We start from the raw sequence: 18071 nt of genomic DNA on the forward strand, positions 1-18071 counted from the left end.
CTTTTGTCCGAATAAAACTTTTCAAAACTTTTCACTTCAAAATATCCCTTTTTCCACACATTAACCACTTTCCTAATAACGTCTGTAATTTACAGTGTCACTGCCAAAGAATATATTTAAACGGTCCCTAACAAATTTTGCCTCTGCAGTGGCCCTAAGGAGCCTACTCTTAACAAAATCTGCAGGAGGGGTCTTTTACATGCACAGGGCGTGACATGTTCCTGTACATGGGGCCTCGGATTTAACGTCCCCATCCGACGGACTCAAATTTAACTATGTACACTATATACACTACAAAACTATCTATATACACATATACATTGATCCTTTACCCCCAAAATGCTTCCTCTTTTCAGGCTCACGGTTACTTTCTTCCAAACACTACAGTATATCTTATTAATTCAACACCATCTTTAATTCCTGAATCATTTTCCTTTTGTAAAGAATAAGAGGATGAATTTGCACAAAAATTTGTCTGAAACAATATTCCAATTTTTCAATTTCACTTGATGTCCAATTTCCAAATCAAACAGATTTTCTGCCATTTCAACTGACTAAATGTTCCTTCTTACTAAAATGTACAAGACTTTGACTAAAACACAACTATCATATTACAACTGGTTCAATCATATAAATATTTACAGTAGCAAAATCAACACATGAAATCCCACCGCTTGCCACCAAATTTGTAACGTGTAACCGGACGATCAATGGATCCGTATCTGAATAAATCAGGATTTCAAGTGTTCAACTCAATTTTTCACCACAATCAGTTGTCCTATTCAAAACAATTAACACATCCTTAAATTGATTCACAACAAAAACTATATACACAGCACAATGCACATAAATAAAAATGCAAGGTGAAGTAACTTATTCACAATGCATAAACACACTGTATCATAACAGAATATATATACACAATGTCACTATGTTATCATTATGCAACATGTATCAGACCGATTTATTCACAATGTCACTAACGTATTACTATGCAACATGCATCAAGTAAGTATTACACAAAACGTATGAACACAAAATCACATATACACAACTTCTATTTACAATGTTCACCAATATTTAATATCACCTTGTTAATCTGCAACTAACCACAATAACACAATGACACATTTACACTTGCACTAATCCTTCAATGCACAAGGAATATATAATCATATAAACACAGCTGAACTCACGCACTAACTATCCCTTTGAGTTCCCACACAATGCATATTATCCAACTGGTAAGGTTTAACACAATGCACTTTCACGAATACACTTCCACAATATTACAACTTGCAACACCAGCAAGTAAACACCTTGTATTATCACTAATACAAATCTATGAAGTATTCACACTTCCACATAGTACAACTTGCAACACCAGCAAGTATACACCTTGTATTCTCATTAATACAAATCACTTATATATATATATCAGATTCACTTTATACATTGTATCACAATCACTATTGCAACATCCACATATAAATCCAAACACTATTTATATATCCTTTGGAATCACTTATTTCACTCTACTTACCAGTTGGAATATTTAATCCTGATGTTAACACTTCAACGGTCCACATATAACTGACAAAGTTTCATATATATGGAAGTGTTTAACGACCTTGACTGGCTTTTCAGCCCTCGCACGGTCGGCTCGGTGCCGCGAAGACGATTTGTGAGCATTTAAATATTTTGTGCCGTGGGTCAGGAACGGGTAGCAAAGGACGCCGAATGGAGGCCGCCATCTTGGTTTTGGTGAGCTGATTTTACTTTTTGACTATTTTTGTTGTTTTCTTTACTTCACAACGGCTGCTTTCAGGGCCAGTTTGGTCAGCTTGGCAGCCCGCTAGCCTCGATGATGGAGTACTGGTAGATGAATCGTGGACGTAGTTCTAAGATGACAGGAAGCGTTATCAGGACCAAAGCCCTGAGGCAGTGAAATGTAGGTCGTATCACCCAACAGCCTAGGATACAGCCCTCGGACGTTAATCGGCATGACACTCCCCATAATAGACAATGGTTTTGGAGGCATGTTAACGCGGGTACGCCAACTACTACGTCTCTCTGTACGGCATGGATTGGTTTCTGTCATCTTAGTAGTATGTCGTTGACCATCTAGCAATAAACCCTCATCGAAGATAGGGGGTAAAGGAGAGCTGACCCAGCACGTTCGTTCAGCTGTAAGGACTGAGACGTGACTGAATGAATGAATGATGAATGAATGAATGGACAAAGTTTCTCTGTCTTGAGCTGCCTTATATACTACGATATGGAACGGTCCATTATACAAGAAGGGGTGAAAATCAAGACTATACCAAAATTAGGGGTGTTTTAAGTAATAGATGGTGCTCCAACTATGGAGAAACTTGTATACATATAGAAACACAATTAACAGGGAAAGACAACTGGAGTTTCACATCAAAATAAATATACTATGACCGATTTTCGTTACACTTATACACATGTATTGAGCCATTTCATTGCTTAAAGTACAGTAGAAATATATATACATACTAGGAGTTGGTCAGTTTTCACTGTTACTCTTAAATGATGCCCCGATGAGAAAACCAAATAGTTCTGAATCATTTGAATTATTGATCTGAAACGCTATAAAGCTTAATATGTTAGGGATTTTTTAAAACATAAATCAACTTGTATGATGCCCGTTTGAATAGGTTTTTTTTCAAAAGATACAAAACCTTAAAACTTTCAACTCAAGATACTGTTATCTCGTGGTAATGATCCAATTCTTTCTTTTTTTTTAAATATGACTTTAGATTATTAAATTTATTTTGCAATTGAAAATGATTTGATATATTTCGTGCCTTAGCTTCTATAAATAGGTAACAATATCATCATCAAAGCTGTACAGGCATCTTGTTTTAAAATGAATTTTCTTTTTTTGAGAAATTTTTATTTAGTTATTCAATTTTTCACCACTTACAACTGTCATGACTGTCTGCCTCTGGTTTTATTTTATACATTAACTTTTAAGTACTGTAAATTCAGAAATTATTGCATGCATTTATTATTGCGATTTAGTCATGTTAGACTTAAAAGCGATTTTAATTTTTACATTTTTGAGAAAAATCCTGTTAAATTCATATTAAATATTTCAAACTGCAAGTTAAAGTCATAAGAAACCTCAAATCAAAAAAAATAATGCATATGTTTTTTGTAACTCAATGGATAGTTTTCATTATAAAACTTATGTACATAATACTTTTCTGAAGAAAATTCTTTAATTTATCCATATTTAGAAGAAGTTTACTTTATTTTAATTGCTTGCTTCCAGCAACCAATTCCCCCGACATATTTTCCGTATGCAAAGTGACCTCAGTGTGACCCATCTCGTAAAAATCCGGTGATCACAATACGCATTGATGTCCTTAAAATAAACTATTATCTGAATTCACATGTGAAACACGTGCTCTCTTTCCATGCTTTTTTGTTTATTTTTTGTCGATTGTTGACAAACAGGTGACCATCGTTAAACTTCGGCTTCAAAACACGAACTTTAATTACCTGCCATATTTACACAACAACACTGACCGATTGAAAAAAGAAATTGACGATTATACGAAATTTACACGAAAAAAATGAAAAATTCGTGCACAGAAGACTAAGTTTATGATGTGTGTATGCATTGGTTCAAGAATTGGAAGAACATATTTTTTCACCGGTCACTCGTTTCTTATGACTTTAAAATTATTGCGTTTACAACTCAGTCGCATTTCTCGCAATAATAAAAACCTCGCATTAATTTCTGAATTTACAGTATCTGTATTTTTTCATGACATTTTGCTTTGTTTCGTTCTGCTTTTATTTTGTTTCAGACAAAGTTTACAGGTACCCCTTTTTTCGTCCTTTTTTTATTTTTTAAAAAGCAACCCATGGGTTAAAAGTTCAAATATTATTATTCAAAACTGAGGTTTATCCAATTCAAATATTATTATTCAAAACTGAGGTTTATCAAATTCAAATATTATTATTCAAAACTGAGGTTTATCAAATTCAAATATTATTATTCAAAACTGAGGTTTATCAAATTCAAATATTATTATTCAAAACTGAGGTTTATCAAATTCAAATGTTAACCTTACTATTAAACCCCTTTTTGGTTTTATGAAACAAAGACTAATTAACCAGGGTTTAAACTTTTCAGGAACAACATGCAAATATTTCAGCATTTCCAAAATTAACATTTTTCCAGAGTGTTTGACAAAATGAGTGAACAGGCAAGTTATGTAGTTGATGAGTTGATGCTTTAACATTTTTAAGAAATAGATCAAATCGATCAGATGGATCATTGTGTAAATTAAGAGTTAGTGCTCATAACCTTGCCATTGAAAGAGGAAGATGTTTAAAAGTGCCAAGAGATCAAAGAATTTGTGAAATCTGTAAAAGTGTCAAAATTGAAAATGAACAGCACATGCTGCTTCACTGCAGAGGTTACTCCAGCAGAGACTTTTGTATTAAAAATGTTCAAAATTACCGGAAAAAAATATAGCCACATATACATGATATAGATACATTTACATAGTGCTATAAAAATAAAATAAATCTTACACTTAATAATACATCTTACATGTCTTAAACGGCACTAAAACTATTTTCTTTTGTAACAAATTGTTTAAACATGTTAAATGCAAGAAGTAATCTATTGCATTAGATTGTCATTATACCTTTAATTTTTTACTCACATATATATAACTGTTTGTATTTTACTACCATGTATTGTAAATTGTTTATTAATTCAGTCATTACCAATAATGCGTTTGTGCCAATATTAAGTTAAACATATCTAGGGAAGTTCGTCCGAATCGAACATGACGTCACACTGTCTACTGTTTATCTAAATCAGAAACTTAAAAAAAATCTAACTTTCAAAAAGCAAAATAGTAGCCTGGGGTCCTGGCTAATCTTGTCACGACGCGCAGCTAGATTGGGCCTGATCCCAGGCTAGCGAAATAGCAAAATTACATGTTAGATATAGTACTTTTGAAGTTTGATAAAATATCTAAACTATCACATTAAAAAAACGCTATATAGAATTTGAAATTTTTGATGTTTGATAAAAATTCCAAAAATTTGAAATCTTTTTAAAACTTTGAATTGATAAGTGTTACACGGATCAATTACCCAATGATATGTTGATAAAATGACCTTCCTCTGTTCTACAAGAATTATTTCTCGTAGTTTTTTACTGTTTTACTTCCTAAGTTTCTACTTTCGTTTTCGAATATACTGGTACTCTGGTATTTTATATAAAAGGAAAACAGCAAATGTGGCAGCGACCCAGACTATAATTTCTCACGGTCAGATGAGTGTTTTACGCCAGTTCAGATTTTGGTTTTTGACCAAGTTCTGATTTCACTTTGAAGTAAACGTTTGTAAAATGTCCCAAAACGTAGATGATGACTACCAGAAGACTAGAGCGCTTGTTAAACGTTTAGATGGAACCATATCTCTATCTCATTTACCTAACGATGAGGATAAAAAGTCTTTGAAAAGCCTTAAAGTGCTAGATGAAGAGACCTACACTAAGGTGTGACTAATAATATGAGGCAGGCATTACCTGTAAATGGGGACGAAGTCTGTATGAATTATTTTTTTGTAACTTAAATATTTGTTAAAAGAAAACCACGGAAATACCTTAACGTTTTCGATTTTGGTTCTGTTGTTAGGGATTTTAGTTGTGACATTATTAAAGTTATGACCTCATTTGCAATGTAAACAAACAAACGCTATCATCAGGTAACGTTTGTTCATGTCAAGGAATTATTAGAAATGAAATTGGTATTGCTTTCCTTCCTATTTATAATAGACTGGTAAATATATATTTTCATATATAAAATTTACTTAACGGATTCAAACAAATAAAACCGGAAAAAGGAAGTACATTGTAGATTTCTGCGCATGTCCGGGGTTTCAAAACATGACATAAAAAAAATTGAATGATTTTGAGTTCATTAGTTCAATGAAAAATTTCGGGAAATTTTCCCGAATTTATTTTTTTATTGAATTTTCTACTGTTATTGGGGACTTCGTCCCCATATGAGGCAGGCATTACCCAGGTCAGGAATAACCACCAATTAGTGTATAATTCTTTGTTTTTCAAAACAAATTATTCTACCAAAATGGAGCATTGTTTTCTTAAAACCATATTCTGGTATGAAAACTTGTCAAACATTCCTAGTTTAGTATAGTGACATAACATATTGCATTTAATCAATAATTGTATTTGCAGTTTCTTCTATTGTTATCTTGTCAATTCTTGATTGGCAAATTTACCTGTAATCACCTGTCAATGGACATCATTACTGTCTGCAGTCATGCGATCATGAGTACAACTCCACAGGTGAATGGAGCTCTTTGTTAATACTTGACTTTCATTATCAAAAGTCAATCATGGTCAATAGTACAAATGTTTCAACAAAAGAATTGTTGTACACATGCATTCTTAAGAGTTGCAGCAGGCTTTGACAAAACTGAAACTTTCGGAGGACTCAGTAAGGGTCATAAAATAGGTTGCAAGTTGCAAAATCATGCTCCTATCTCACACTAGCATTTTATTACAAAAAAATTGCATTATACGTCAATTGGTCTATACCAATATACCTCAATTGGTGGATTATACGTCAATTGAGGTATAATCCACCAATTGGTGGTTATTCCTGACCTGTTACCAGTCTTTGCACTGAGTGGCAGCCCAGCAGCCCCAGGCTTGTAAAATTGCTCTCGGGCCTGTAAAAATCGTATCTACAGGCCAACAGAATCTTAACTAAAATAAATTTAAAATTGAGCTTCGGGCCTGTAGATTTAACAGTTCGTCGTGAAGACTGTGTTACCTGTAGATGGGGACAAAGTCTGTATTAATTTTTTGGAACTAAAATATTTGTAAAAAAAAAAGAGAAACAGAAATACTGTAAGGTTTCCAATTTTGGTTCTGTTGTTAGGGATTTTAGTTGTGACGTAATTAAAGTTCTGACGTCATATGCATTAAACATTGCAAAAAACGTACGTTAAAATGTAATAATAATTTTTGACTAAGTATAACTAGAAGAACCTGGCTAGGTACTTATACATTCCTCAAGAAATTAAGCAATTTAAATTGGTATTTTCAACAAATGTATCAAATATATATACATATATATATATACAACTCCATACCTGCCAACTTTTGAAAATGCCCATGGGGGTTTTAGCGTGCGACAACAATTTCAAAGGTTAAAATTCTTTGCAACGACTATTTTGCGCGTGCTGTTTTGTAGTCTAGAAAAAGTGTCATATTTGTAAGATGAGCTTACATCCTTTTTTCTTAAGTTTATTTGCATGATTCTAGTTATTATATCAGCAGAAAATATGGTCATGTAGCTGTAAGACCAGGAATTATTTTCATGTGTAAGGATACTAAATAGTTGTTGACTTTTCCAATTTAAAATTATACACAAAGAAGGATCTTTATCAGGTTGGGAACAACACATAGGGATCCCCCTCAATGTTAGGACATTGAAAACCACTTTTTAAGTACAAATGAGCACACATTCATATTATTTGAAGAAACTTTTCCCAAAGAACTATACATCTTATGATCTATCTGGTATTATATGGTCAACACATGTCCAATAATTTTGATATGTTTTTGGCCTTATATCTTCTTTATTATTCAAAATAATAGGACTCTTCATTTAGAAAAGCTGTTTCAAATACAATGTCAGAATTTCCCATTTTTAAGTTAAAAAATCTACATTTTTCTATTTAATTTTTTACAAGAGTGCCCCCTTGACTAAGGGTAGTTCCTCATTTAAGGGATTCCTCAAGTTGATGTGGGGGGGGGGGGGGGGGGGGGAGTTGGTCCATGTGAAAAATAATGAATAGTACATTATACAATGATTGAATAAATAAATAAAATTATGTTACAGCAAGTGTACATGTAATGTCAATAAATTTGTGAATAAACTACTATTTATTATATTCATGGTAGTACTGCATCATTGAAGTTTGTCAATCAGCCATGCCTTTTATTCTTATTCTGTGTAAGAACCTCCTTGCAGTTGAAAAATCATTTGTCAGTTTCACGTTTTTACAATTTTGAACAGGAATACAACACAAGTTCAATATCTAGCATGTTAAAACAATCTTGAGAGAAAACGTTTTTCATTGGCTGATTAATTTGATCATGAGAAACACACAATTTGATTGGCTGAACACGATTTTCCTCCATTGGACACAGTTCAAAATCGGGAACAACAATATTTTTCTTGTAGATTTTCACCAAATCGTGTTTTAGAGGTTTTTTCAGGAACACGATCGTGCAATCGTGACAAAGGGTCAAAATCATGTAGTACACGCCTAAATCGTGAAAGTTGGCAGGTATGCAACTCGTCTAAACATCAACCCAACAGTGTTAGATCTGTAAATTTGCTTTCGCAAATTTTGGGTTCTTCCCTCGCCGGGATTCGAACCCATGCTACTGTGATATCGTGACACCAAATCGCCTGCACTGCAGCCGTCCCGCTAGACCACAAGACCACCTGGGCTCTACATTGTATATATATATAAAATGACTGAATAAATAGTCAACTATTAATCTTACAGGGCGATAGATCATGTAATATATGATTCTGTACACTACAAAATATAACATATAACAAGTCAAAAAGGGTACAACATCACCATTAAATAACTATAAAATGAACAGATACAAATGTATTAGATATTTCGGATAACAGATACCCTTCTTCGGTAATAGCACAATTTCAAATGAATCATGTCAGTATATTCAAATCTTGAAAATTTTAAACAATTAAGCCGCTTATAAATATGAGGAGGTGGTGACCATAAAGTTATACCTTCTACCTAACTCCTCTAGCATGCATAGAGTCTAGTCTACCAATACTTAATGATAAGGGACAGGTTTTGGCAAACTGAAATATTTTCAAGGCTGGTCTTTTATTATTATGATTATCATGATTATGATAACCTAATCAGAAATCTTTAAAAGAGGCATGAGAGGTGAAGTTAATAATTTTGAATCACCAAAAATATTTTTTTATTCATAGGATTTAGAAGACATTATAGTTAGAGATTTTTATCCAGAACTTCCAACCCTACAAGAGAAAACTGAATATTATGAGGCATTGAAAAGTAATGATCTTGGTAAACTAAGAGAGTTACAGTTGAAATATGGAACAGAAGGAAGGCCCTCTTCAGTTTGTAAGTATTAGATTACAGTAATAATTTTATATGCTAATGAGACAAATCTCCATCATAGGCACAATTTGAAAAAAGTAAACTATTAAAGTCTAAGTATGGTCTTCAACACATGTGCATGTACATAGCCTTGGCTCACATTGAACAGCAAGCTATAAAGGGCCCTAAAAATGACTAGTGTAAAACCATTGAAACAGGAAAACCAATGGTCTAATCTATTTTAAAAAATGAGATACAAGAAACACTTATGAACCACATCAACAAACGACAACCACTCAACATCAGGTTCCTTACTTAAGACAGGTGGAAACAAATGTAGCCCGTTTAAAAATACCAACCTCCACCTTTACTGTCACAACATAGAAAGACCTGTATAAGTCAGACTGTCTATAGATAGTATACATGGTATATGAGTATTGATAACAAAATATTTCTAAAAAAACTTGTATCCTGTGACTTTAAAAGTTTATTGTAACGACTGTTAATGTATAGGGTGAAAATGTATGATTTTCTACTATTAGCCAAAATTCTACACACTAAGTCACTTTGTCTTGTGAATTGCATTCCTCATTAACTACATTGTATTTTCGCTTCAAATCCATCAAAGTATATGAAATAACAAATAGAACCTGACAATACTGGTTCACCAACACAACAAAACAAGAAGACATTTGTGAGTGTCCACATTTATTTCTTGTGTACAAAAATTAGAGATCGTAACTGTTACACCCAGACACCAAAATAAAATAATTTAGAAATTCGTATACATGTGTTCCGAGTGTTCGCAATTTTTTCTCTGTTAGTTATTTACATGCTGTTTAATGTATGTCCATAATTTGCAATACACCAGTAAGCTTTAATTTTCAGATTCTTGCAAATAACTAGGTCACATTGATATGAATTCAAAATGGCATTGCTTGCATGTATATTTTGAAAGCGTCACTTGTGAATTGATGCCATGAAAATTGGTGATGTTATCCAATCAAAATGAATAATACACAGTCAGGGGCATTACCTAAACAAGTAACAATTAAAATTACCTATACAAGTAATGTTGAAGACGAGGCTATTTTATAAGTAACTTTTCTGAATATTATTTTTATAGTTGTCCAAAAATACAGATTTTACTAGCTTTAACTAATTTTCACAGTCTTCTGGTTATTTTTCCTATTAAATATAAAATCTTATTCTTCTGAAACACTAATTAACTTTCTGACGCACTTATCTTTCATACCGACGCTTCTGGGTCAAAGATTGGTCTCATTTTCCTCCAAAATCTTGAAGGTAGACTGATATAAATAGATAGATACTTGTGAATTAATTAAGACTTGAAGTTATTTATAATTTGTAACCAAAATCAATTACATATGTTCCTTAGATAAGTGTAATTACTATTTTTTTTCAAAAATGTATAAAATAACTTATTCAAGTAATATTTTTGTCATTATTTTTAAAGTAACCCTTTATCTCTTTACATCTCTCAAATCTGACAAATTCTTTATTTTATGATATAAAACGATGTAAAAATTCATGAAAACTACATTAAGTCTATGTTTCTATTGAAAATTAAAATAACTCTATTAAGTAATTGTTGTTATATTTAACTGCAGATAATACACCTGCAACCTTTGAAACACCAGAACCAGAGAGTAGAAAAGATTCTCCTAAACTACATTCAAAAAAAGATCATGTGGAGAAGAAAAAAGAAGAGACAAGTAAAGACAGTAAAAGTGGTAGGTTTGCATTGTTACTGACACATGTTGTCTTACAACTCAAAGTGATAAAATGATATATATATATATATATGTGATGATAAGTTTACAGTCAATTAAAAACCTGAAATATTTATGAGCCTCTAGTTTGGACACATACTTCTGGATTGCCCATACTTTGAATTTTTCATTAGAATTTTTGTCACACATAAATTCCCCCAAACTACTGAAAAAAATGGCATAAGTTTATATATTTAGTTAGCTGCATGGTTATGCTGAATTAGGAGGAGTTTTCAAAATTAGTCACACATCTACCTTGAAGAAACTTCTGATTTCTGAACACTGTAGTAGCACAACATCACATGCATTTTCTTGTTTATGTCATACGAAATAATCATAAGATCAGGCTAAATAACATGAATAATATCAACATGCTATTTATCTTATAGGTACTAAGAAGTTATCATTAGACCAGTACCTAGCCAAGAATACCAGTGAAGATAATGCATCATTCACAGAGATACTGGAAGAAACACAACAAAAACACAGAGATAAACACGCTTGGCTGTTTGAAAGTGAAAAGTCAAGAACTGAAGTAAGTTTAAAACAAAGCTAGAGAATCTGTAGAACCATCAAAAGAGCAGTTGCTATAGAAGCCGTTGTCATATAAATATAACACCAGTCAAACATGTAACTGCATCTTTTTATCATTGAAAAAAATATATTGATATAATATATAAACAAAATGGTTTTATAACTTTTGGGTATTCCAGGAAAAAAGTGTATGGGAGGGTTTGACTCCACATGCTATTTTGTTAGAAGTATATATATTGGAAGACACAAATATAATTCTGTTACAAATTAAATAAAACTATAAATTATGGGTGGAGTCATACAAAAAAAGGTTGTCCAACTCCTCTGGAATAGCCCTTATAGTGATTTTAAAAGTTTTTTCCGAGCAATTTCAAATAAGAGCTTTTTGATATTAAGTATTAAGTTTCGTTGAGTAAGTCATACAATGTAGCACATTTTCTGATCGGTCATGTGTAAACATGCATAGACCATTGTTTACTTGTTAAAGTTTGTATTGAAGTCAATTCAAATGGAACCTGGTATGGTAAGTCATGAGAGTTTATAGTAGTTCTCATTTCAATGGATTTTATTTGAATCTGGAGTCTGTATCTTCAGTCATGGTTTATTGACATTAAACAATTGGCATATTTTATATTATTTTTATTTTAATGTAAATTTTTTTCAAAATGACATATAAGTACACCATATCGATATGTCAACAGTTTATATGTAGTATGCATATATATTTTTCTTAGCAACTACAAATCATATATAGCTTCTTAAAACTTGTTATTTCTAAATTGGTTAGCTTTACCTTTTGCTTTTGGTTTATACTGTGGACTCTTTTATTTTTACGTTGTTTAAATTGTCATAGATTGAGGAAAGCTGGTATTTTGGTGAATATTTCATTTCGTGATTTTGCCAAAGAACTAACATGTTACCAACCTTATAGAAAATTTGTAATAATAGAGACATTTTATATTGTGGTTCACCTGTACCATGAAATCCAAGAATATTGCAATTGGTATCCAATGACCAAAGAATAATAATGAACATGATCAGTTAACAGTAACCCCATGATCTATAAAAATGATTTCTTACTTTTAGGAAGAGAAAGAACACCTAGCACTACCATCAGTTGAACAGCAAGCAGCCATTGAAGGGAACCATGATATAATCAACAGTTGGAAATACAAAACCAGAAATGCTCTAATGTATGTGCCCGATGGGGTGGAGTTTAGCAATGAGGAACTTGTTGATATGAAGAAAAAGAAACCAAGGAAAATAGTACATGACAACACACGCTTTCAAATTAACCCTTGGAATCGGAATAAAAGTCGTGAAATGATGAAGCAGGCTGCATCAGCTAAAGCGATGGCTAATTGTGGTAAAATAGGACATGATGGGAAGGAAATCTTGCCTTCAGAATCCCCACAAATTAATGGATATGGATTTGTGGGTACTCCATCACCAGCCCCTGGTGTAGACGAGTCTCCATTAATGACTTGGGGAGAGATTGAGGGTACACCATTTAGGTTAGATCCTGCAGATGCTATAACAGCGACACCTGGTCCTACGTTTAAGGTAAAGTTGTTAGGTTACTGTCATATCGATATTAACTCAATATTCTGAGATGTACAAGGTCTACTAGCATGTTAACAATGTGTACAAAACACTGGGTTTTTTTTACATAATAAACTTTTTTATCAAATAGAATTCTAGAAGAATATTTTCTGATTTAAATGAACACACTGGAAGAACAACCTGTGAATTAGAACTTAGATTTTTGGACATTTATTGATATTTATATTATAAATCTCAAAAGAATATAACTTTCTTAAGATGTTTCATTTGTTAATAATTATATAAGTTAATTAAACGTTAAATATTGCAGTTTATTGATTTCTATGCAAATTCTTCTGGTCAGGTACCTTTATGAGTACTAGTACTTCTAAATATTTCTTTCATTTCTAAGTATAAAAATTTAGTATCTGTGTTACTTCCATCCAGATATGTTGTGTTGTCAATATTACTACAAGGTTTGTAGATAGTAGAGCATGAGTTAATGTCTTGGGTGTGATCATGTAAAATTGAGAATGGAAATTTATGGGGAATGTGTCAAAGAGACAACAACCCCTTCATAGAAAAAACAACAACAGAAGGTCTCCAACAGGTCTTCAATGTAGCGAGAAATTCCCGCACCCAGAGGCGTCCTTCAACTGGCCCCTTAACAAATATATAGTAGTTCAGTGATAATGAACGCCATACTAATTTCCAATTGTACACAAGAAACTAAAATTAAAATAATACAAGACTAACAAAGGCCAGAGGCTCCTGACTTGGGACAGGCGCAAAAATGCAGCTCAGGACTTATCAACAGTATGTGCATAATGTTGCTCTTGTAATAGAAAATCACAGCTAACTACCGTAACATAAACAACATGGTGGAAAAATGAAGGGTTATAGATGGTCTTCTGTGGTTTAATTTCATTATTTTTAAACTGATGTTGCTGTTTAATTTAATCATTTAACTTATTAAAGTCTGATAACGTATATCCTTGGCCAACAGAAAAAGACAAAACCACTACCTAAATCAATAAAACACTACGCAGAAATCTAAAAATAGAACAACACAAACTTTATTAGAAAAGAGGGTTGGACTCAGATGCTCCTATAATACATGTAATATAAGAATGTTATTTCACCAACAATTAGGTACCAATAATCACTTAACTGTTATAATGGATTGCAAATAAAAGAAGTTGCATGTTAAAATGTTTTGTTTTGTTATAGATACCAGACGTTCCGAGAAGAGATGAAATAGCGCTAGAGTTAGCTGAAAAAGCCAGTAAAGCTCATAGAGATAAGAAAGAAAAAGCCATTAAATCAGTTCAGGCCAGACTTTCATCGTAAGTATTAAACTTGTTTGTTCAAGCAAAACTAACGAAGTAAATTTTAAATCTTTTTGTTCAGGCTATACTTTGGACTACAAACTATAAATCTGTTCAGGCTAGATTTTGAACCTAAGTTCAGGCTAGAATTTCAAGGTAATTATTGAATTGCACTAAAACAAAAAACATATTGATCTTTTGATTGGCCTAATCTTTCCCGGTCTCTCCACCTATACACAAACACATATGTCATTAAGTAACTCTTTGAAAGGAAAGAAGATGTAACCTTTGACCTCAGTGAAACAGCAACCCAACTACTAAACCATTTTAAAGACATGGTGTGATACAATAGACAACTATTTATGGCATTTCCCAATTGTAGGCAAATTTTGACTAAATTTCTCACTAAATGCAAGAGAATTGTTGTCAACAAAAAACAATAAGATATGTACAATAGTGTGCTTTGTCAACTTTAAATGAAATAATAACATAAGTGAAATTGTGTTTTTATATTGAAAATTTTTACTTTTGCCAATTCTGAATCTGATATTCATAGTAAAACAAAAGTGTTTTTCTATGTCCAGCCTTTAACTTGTTTATCAATTTTTTCCTCAGGCCAGCAGCCAGATTTGGTATGAGTACAACTGACCGAGTAGCATCTATGTCTCCTGCAGCACAAAAACTGGTCAATTCTCGATTCAGGATTCGTACAAATACAGATAAAGCTCTCAGAGACAGTTATAGTCCTTCACCGATACATAGACTACCAGGAGACAAAACTCCTGTCAGACTCACACCAACAAATACGCCAAAAAGTGTCAAAACTCCAAATCGGACACCTGGAAGTAAACGTGATGGAAGTGACATTACCTCCCTTACTGACAATCTCCTGAAGTTACCAAAGAGGAAAACAGCGGCAGATTTCTTCTAATGTTGATGATTTTTATCATTTATTCAAAGAAATATTAATCCACAAACACTTTAATAGTAGCGGTCAATCATTTCAGATTGATTGACAGTGAACATTTCTTTGTGAGATAGGCTGTTTTGCGGCCATGTTGGTAGGGTACTATGAAGTTGACATACAGTGACAAACACTGTGTAGTCTAAGATCCAAACAAATGACAGAATTGACAACTACAGTGTAGTCTAAGTGACAAACACATACCAGACGTGAGGGAAGGATTCATGCAGTCTGAAATAAAACAATAACAGGCATCATATCACAATCCATTGTTACTTGTGATAAGGATAATGCAAAGTAGAATTGACAAAATTAGAGCTATGTTTTACTTTATTTGTTTTATAGAAATTTCAAACTGCATTTAGTAATTCCATTGGAAATTATAATCATCTAACTACAGATCAATTATTTGCTACAAAAAGGAATCACATTGTTTATAAGTAAAGAGGAAATGTTCTTTCAAATTTTTAAAAATACCAAAACTATATACAGAAAAATAGGTGGCATGTACCTAAAATTTTGTTCTTGACATTTTGGGGGAACAGCTGCTCTATTGGTGTGCCTCTTACCCTATGACCCTGTCCATTTTGATTTAAGGGAAAACTGGTTATTATCTGTATAAAATACAGAGCATAGAATTCTTCTCATATATTTTATGTCAAATCCATCAATATTATGATATATAGCATTCCATCATGTCAGTTTTTCCCACATATACATGAAATACATTTGAGAACTTTATTATCAATCCAGAGATTATTGAGTTGTTTATTCCTTACTTTGTGAAATTTTTTATGAAAGGACAAATATATAAGATTATTTTGTGTAGATTTTTTACATGTAAATGCAGCATACAAGTTATTTTCTTGCTATAAGTTTTACATGGATCACATCGAAGCTTAATATGTTTTAAGTTTTGTGTTGACAAATATTGATGGCTAAAACTATTTTACTGTCTGTTAATATAACTGCTTTTAAAAAACTGAATTTCATGTAGACATGATTCTGCTGTGATGTAATGAAATAGAAATCATTCAAAGTGTTTCCTCCAGTGTAATGAATCTTGAAAATGTATTTAAAGTTAAAAAAATTAATATGAATTTTCATTAAGTTTTTCAATAAAATGTTTATCACTTTGTATTGTGGCATATTTCTTATATGAAGGGGGATAACTTCTGATGTACCAGTCTTTGATAGAGAGTTCTGCAAGGTTTAATACCAATTAAGTACTTCATTGGTTAATCCAGAAATTTTCGAAAGTGGGGGCACATTGACTGCCAAAGAGGGGACTCGCTCCAGTCATGTCTCAGTGATTGCCTGAATAACCAACAAGTTATTTCCCATAAAAAGGGTGCCCTGAGCCCTCTGCCTAAATCCACCTCTGTACTTCCAATTTTTGATTCTGAGTGAGGGCATGTGGGCAATTTCATTGTTTGTAAAATAAGAAAATTATTTTTGTCGTGCCAGCAACTTTTGTTGCAGAAAGCTTGACATAGGGATAGTGATCCGTTGACAGTGGCTTCAGCAGTGGCAGTGTTAGGTAGCACTCCACAGTTAGAAAATAAAATTAACCAGATGCTTCGCAGGGCGTAGCTTTATACGACCGCAGAGGTTGAACCCTGAACGGTTGGGGCAAGTATGGACACAACATTCAAGCTGGATTCAGCTCTAAATTTGGATTGTGATTAAATAGTTGACACAGCATAGGTTTCTGACACAGAATAAATGTGTTCTAATGAACTTAAAAAAAAAAATTTCTCGTAGAGCAATTCACTATGCTGTTCAATATTAATCCTCTCAAAAAAAATGTTTGAAGAAATTTTCTTTTTATTTATGTAATTTCAAATGAGAAAAATTGAACCCAATTTTTTAATCACATCCCCCTTTCCCTTATTCCAAAACTAATCTCAATTAAAATATTCTAATGGAGTTTGCAACAATAACTACTCATTTAAATACATCATAAAATATTAAGATGTAAAAAAACTGCTTGTAATCACTGAATGGTAAAGATTATTTAAATTTATCAGTTGGTAGTAAAAAGTGAATATACATTGTATATTGTATATAACAAAGATTTAAGTTGATTCTGAACAAAGCAAGATAACTCCAATTAAAAAAGATTCTTGCAATAAGATATTTCTTGCTTACTATTTTGGACAAAGAAAGATAACTCTAATTAAAAAAAAATTTGCTATTTCACAATATTGTGAAATTAGATATTTCTTGCCATTGCACAATACTTTGCAATTGAAAAGACTTGCTATTGTACAATACTTAATATAATAATTTTAGATCCTGATTTGGACCAACTTTAAAACTGGGCCCATAATCAAAAATCTAAGTACATGTTTAGATTCAGCATATCAAAGAGGCCCGAGAATTAAATTTTTGTTAAAATCAAACTTAGTTTAATTATGGACCCTTTGGACCTTAATGTAGGCCAATTTGAAAACGGGACCAAATATGAAGAATCTACATACACAGTTAGATTTGGCATATCAAAAAACCCCATTTATTCAATTTTTTATGAAATCAAAAAAGTTTAATTTTGGACCCAGATTTGGACCAACTTGAAAACTGGGCCAATAATCAAGAATCTAAGTACATTTTTAGATTCAACATATCAAAGAACCCAACCGATTCATTTTTTGTCAAAATCAAACTAAGTTTAATTTTGGACCCTTTGGACTTTAATGTAGACCA

The 18071-nt window shown here is 32.4% G+C and overlaps 2 protein-coding genes across 2 annotated transcripts in view; both read left to right on the forward strand.

Annotated features, from left to right (window-relative positions):
- The first annotated feature begins 5352 nt into the window (after window positions 1-5352).
- LOC134728097 (splicing factor ESS-2 homolog) lies at window positions 5353-16503 on the forward strand. The gene is made up of 7 exons (XM_063592511.1): window positions 5353-5557; window positions 9075-9228; window positions 10836-10958; window positions 11387-11532; window positions 12618-13094; window positions 14304-14419; window positions 15017-16503. The coding sequence occupies exons 1-7, from the start codon at window positions 5408-5410 to the stop codon at window positions 15330-15332; spliced, it is 1482 nt and encodes a 493-aa protein (XP_063448581.1). The 5' UTR covers window positions 5353-5407; the 3' UTR covers window positions 15333-16503.
- Window positions 8276-18071, forward strand: part of LOC134728098 (uncharacterized) — a 313423-nt gene continuing 303627 nt past the window's right edge. The window contains exon 1 of the mRNA XM_063592515.1: window positions 8276-8385. The gene's annotated coding sequence lies outside the window, so the exon portion shown is untranslated. The remainder of the gene's footprint in view (window positions 8386-18071) is intronic.

Source organism: Mytilus trossulus, chromosome 8 (genome assembly GCF_036588685.1).
Source record: "Mytilus trossulus isolate FHL-02 chromosome 8, PNRI_Mtr1.1.1.hap1, whole genome shotgun sequence".
Taxonomy (NCBI): domain Eukaryota; kingdom Metazoa; phylum Mollusca; class Bivalvia; order Mytilida; family Mytilidae; genus Mytilus; species Mytilus trossulus.